General features: G+C 37.7%; 1 protein-coding gene across 1 annotated transcript; it reads right to left on the reverse strand.

The window, feature by feature from the left end:
- Nucleotides 1–2,056: 2,056 nt before the first annotated feature.
- Nucleotides 2,057–3,351, reverse strand: fam43a (family with sequence similarity 43 member A). The gene has a single exon (XM_067387188.1). The coding sequence runs from the start codon at nucleotides 3,137–3,139 to the stop codon at nucleotides 2,096–2,098; it is 1,044 nt and encodes a 347-aa protein (XP_067243289.1). The 5' UTR covers nucleotides 3,140–3,351; the 3' UTR covers nucleotides 2,057–2,095.
- Between the last annotated feature and the right edge of the window lie 1,054 nt (nucleotides 3,352–4,405).

Genomic DNA, 4,405 nt, shown 5'->3' on the forward strand with positions numbered 1-4,405 from the left:
ATTAGGCAATTTTCTATTAAGACGCCAGAGACAAAGTTCACTTTGAAATGGATTTTACATGAGTCAGAATAAACGTTGACTCTTCCAAAGACTTTCTGTTTCATTTTTGTTTACATCTAGCCGAATCTAAGGGTATTTTAAAAGCAAAAAGTTTTGCACACACATTTGTTTCAAAGATTAACTCTTGATAATTGGAGACAGAAATTATCTTTGAATAAAGCTCATTTTGTAAATGTATCTGTGACCTACATCATTTGTGAATCTGGCCTGTATCTGTTAATGCATTTGCTATTAAGCATACATTTAATAAGCTCCATAAAGGAAGCACCAGCGCAGAAAACACATTTCATCACTTAGGTAACAGGCTGTTCCCGTATAGGCTAATTATATCATATGCAGGCTCATTTTAGCATATCCGTTTATTGTTCTGCAGTGTTACATATGCATATGGATCCCACAGAGGTGGAAAACTGAACGCAAAGGAACTTGATTGATGCTGTTGCTCCAGATCTGAAATTTCACTGTCCTGTTTTTAGAGTTGCCTATATATATTATCAAGTCAAGCATTGGTTTATTTCTTTATAACTGCACTGAAAAAAAGAGTTGTTGGTTTAACTTAATCTTGAGTTAATTGAAATTAAAAATTTGAGTCAATATGAAAGCGATTGGTTTAAGCAACAGAAACTCAAAATATTAAGTTATCTGAACTGCATTAATTATCTAAGTTGATTTGACAAAAGAAAAAAAAAAAAGTGACATATCATGAAAATTATTTTTTGCAGTGTGTACAAATCTAAATTCTATTGACTTATAGATTCTGCCTCTCAGTTGTTTTTCTCTCTGGCATAATTTGAACTTGTTTACAAATGCAGACCCGGAAGGAGGCCCCAGAACATGTACAGCGAAGAAGAGCTGCTAGTTTGTAACACTACTGCTGTAGGAAGTGACTTCTCTGCCAGCATTATTAACACTCTCACCACAGGGAGTATGCAGCTCCCCCTCAAGTGCAAATGTGCCAGCTATTGTGAGATTCCAAAGGGAACGTAAGCCTTCCGAAAGCGCACTTGAGAGCATATTCAAGTTCAAGTTGTCTAAATGATTTTTGACCTACTTTGTTTTTACAGCTGATGTTGCAGAGAATGTTCAACATCGATGTGCATTTGACTTTTTTTTATTGGTGTTCACAGAAACAAACCACATTGTTTAAAAAATAATGCATTTTGTTGACACTTTATATATACATCTCTGTACATCAGGAAAATGGTCTCTTTTGCACAGCAAAGATAAAACATGTCTGTAAGAACATTTAAAGGAAAACAATATTATGCACATAAATAATAACATAATACTTGTCTGAAATCCACCACAGTGCAAAATTTAAAACAAAAATGGAACATCCTGAAAGGAAAGTAGTTTTGTAACTCATTCTTCAACTAGTTTAGACACTTCTTTCGAAAGAAAGAAACAAAGAAATATAGAAAGAAAGAGTGAGTTACATATTTCAGGACTGTTAAACATTTCCTTGAGGGAAACATATTAGGTAAACAGATCTTTCCTAAAACCTCTTTCCCCATAGAGAGGCTAAGCAGAGACTTTAAGCGTCTTATTGCGCAGAGCAACTTCCATCCAGGTCCCTAATGAGGGATTATTGTGCGAGTGTCTGTAAGTCCACAAACATCTCCATGGCTTGTCTCAAAACCTAGTGAGCTGCCTATCTAGACGGCATTTTGGTGCACTCCGAGTTAGCTGAACTCAAACAAACAAACAAACAAAAAAAGTTTGTCTTGGTTTCCATCTTGTCACAATCACTTCTGCCATTTAACCAGTAAACCAATTCAAAATGGCTGAAGAAGTGCTGGTTGTAACTTTGGCACCACTTTGACTTAAGGCGGCAATTAAATTTTTACAATTTTGTCCCAAACATGATGTCTAAGTAGGCAGCTGACTAGGTTTTCACACACATCCCGTGAATAACAGCTCGCTTTCAAGTCAAATGGATGAAGTGGCACATTCATGCACCTAAACGCATCATTGTTACCATATAAGTGTGGCTAGATTGTTTTGTTTTTTTTTTTTGTTTTTTTTTCAAGAACAGTCAACCGACTTCTTGCATTTTCCCATCCACAAAGCCATTAGGCAGAGAAACAGGCTCTTGGTTGCTGTCTATGGAGGACTCGCTGCTCGTGCTCTCCCCGGACAGCAGGCGAGTCACTTTCAGGTCGGCTTTTAGCGTCTGCACATCGTTCCCTATACTCATGGAGCCCAAGTCATTGATAATCTGACACAGTTCTTGCTTGCCGTTGGCCATACAGTCGCTGTCGTTGTCCAGAATATCCTCGCACTCAAAGTGCATGGCTTTCTCCTCCTCCTCCTCCCCGATCAGGTCCTCCGTGATGGAGCCCAGCTTGGGTGCGCTCCTGCTGCGCTCCACCGGGGGTTTATAGTAACACTGTCCGTTTAGCAGCTTCCTCAAGGGCACCAGGGGAATCGTTTGCTCCCCGATCAACTGCTGCTGCTGGTGCCTGGCATCGTCCCTTCTTTTGAGTCTTTTAAACTCGGCCAGGGCTGTCGCTGAGGTCTGGTAGAGGAGCAGCGCCATGGCCTTCGCCTTCTCCGGCTTGGACACCAGCACGGCGTGGCAGCGCAGCATCACCGCCTTGTGCTTCATCTCGTGCCGGTAGATCCAGGCGAATATCTTGGGAAGCCGCGGGTCTGCGACACAGTAGGTGATCCTGTGCAATAAATAGAGATGTCCTGGTCTCTTCGCCTTTTCGTCGACGTGGACCATGCGGATGCCCTGCGAGCTGATGGTCAATTTCATTTTGGTGCCGTTCTTGCCCATCTCGCTCTTGCCCCAGATCTTACTGACGGCCACGTCCGTGCATCCGTCCCCCTTGGACTGGATGGTGGTGGCATTCCCCAGATACAAGACTGTATAGGTAGGGTCCTCGCTGGTGATTTTCACCTTTTTCCTCTTGGATTTGAACATGCTCCCGACTCTGTTGAGTGCGCTTTCTGGGCAGGATTTGGCGAAGGATGTGAGCGCAGAGTAGTTGAGGCTCACGGCATAGCCCTTCTGCTTGGACTGCTGCTTGTCTTCCTCGATCAGCTCGAACTTGTTCTTCTTCCAAGGCAACATACTGGTCGTCTTGAGGACAATGATGACACTAAATCTACTCTAGTAATTCTATTACGCCTAAATTCTACCACGAAACAGGCTTTAGTCATCTATCGGCTTGCTTTAAGACATTTTCAAAGTTGCAGAGCACTTCATAGACCTGTGAGCGGAGGAGTGTCGCGTCGGACGCTATAATCGCCGCATCACTAAATAACACACTGTACTGTCCAAGCGTGAAACAGCGACTTATATATCGGAATGAACCAATTCAGCCTCACGGAGGGGAGTTCGGGCGATACCAAGATGCGGCTTAAAGGTGCCTGGGATTTTTCGCCCAGCTGTTGCTCAAGTGTCTATATTATTTATTTATTAAAGTTATTTATTTATATCAAGTGTTTCATATCTGATAATTCGTTCTCATTTATGCACAGACTTATACGTATGTCAAGGAGTAGATTTATATCTCTTTAGTTTGGAGACAAAACAATGTTTTTCTCTGCAAATATACCGATACTGACACCGAAGTGAAACAAAACAAAAATCATTTTTTTAGTTTCTATAAGGCTAAAAATAGCTAAATTTAAGTATTCAACCTCATACTATATATAACAACAACTGTTATTTTTATTACATAGCCTATTCTACAATAATGAAAATAATCTGTCGTAATAAAGTTTAAGCATGTAGCCTATTATTAGCCTATATATTAACAACAACAACAACAAAATGTAATTATTAATTAAATATTACAATGATTAAATATATTACATATAAATGTTATTAGCCTAACAATAATGTTAATTATTATTATCATTATTCTTATTACGACATATTCTACAATAATGAAAATAATTGTCGTAATAATAAAGTTTAAGCATGTAGCCTATTATTAGCCCATATTAACAACAACAACAAAATGTAATTATTAATTAAATATTACGATTAAATATATTAGGCCTACAAATAGGCCTAATAATATTAACGATAATATTTAATTATTATTATTATTATCATTATTCTTATTACGACATATTCTACAATAATGAAAATAATCTGTCGTAATAAAGTTTAAGCATGTAGCCTATTATTAGCCTATATATTAACAACAACAACAACAACAAAATGTAATTATTATTTAAATATTGAAATGATTAAATATATTACATATAATCATTATTAACATTAATATTTTATTATTGTTATTATTCTTATCTTTATTATTATTATTATTATTATTATTATTATTATTATTATTATTATTATTATAAGTTTTAGTATTATTGCCGC

This window comes from Chanodichthys erythropterus, chromosome 6 (genome assembly GCF_024489055.1).
Source record: "Chanodichthys erythropterus isolate Z2021 chromosome 6, ASM2448905v1, whole genome shotgun sequence".
Lineage (NCBI taxonomy): Eukaryota > Metazoa > Chordata > Actinopteri > Cypriniformes > Xenocyprididae > Chanodichthys > Chanodichthys erythropterus.

Bases quoted from the DNA above. Each gene is read 5' to 3' on its own strand.
- fam43a (XM_067387188.1), bottom strand. From the start codon at position 3,139: ATGTTGCCTTGGAAGAAGAACAAGTTCGAGCTGATCGAGGAAGACAAG.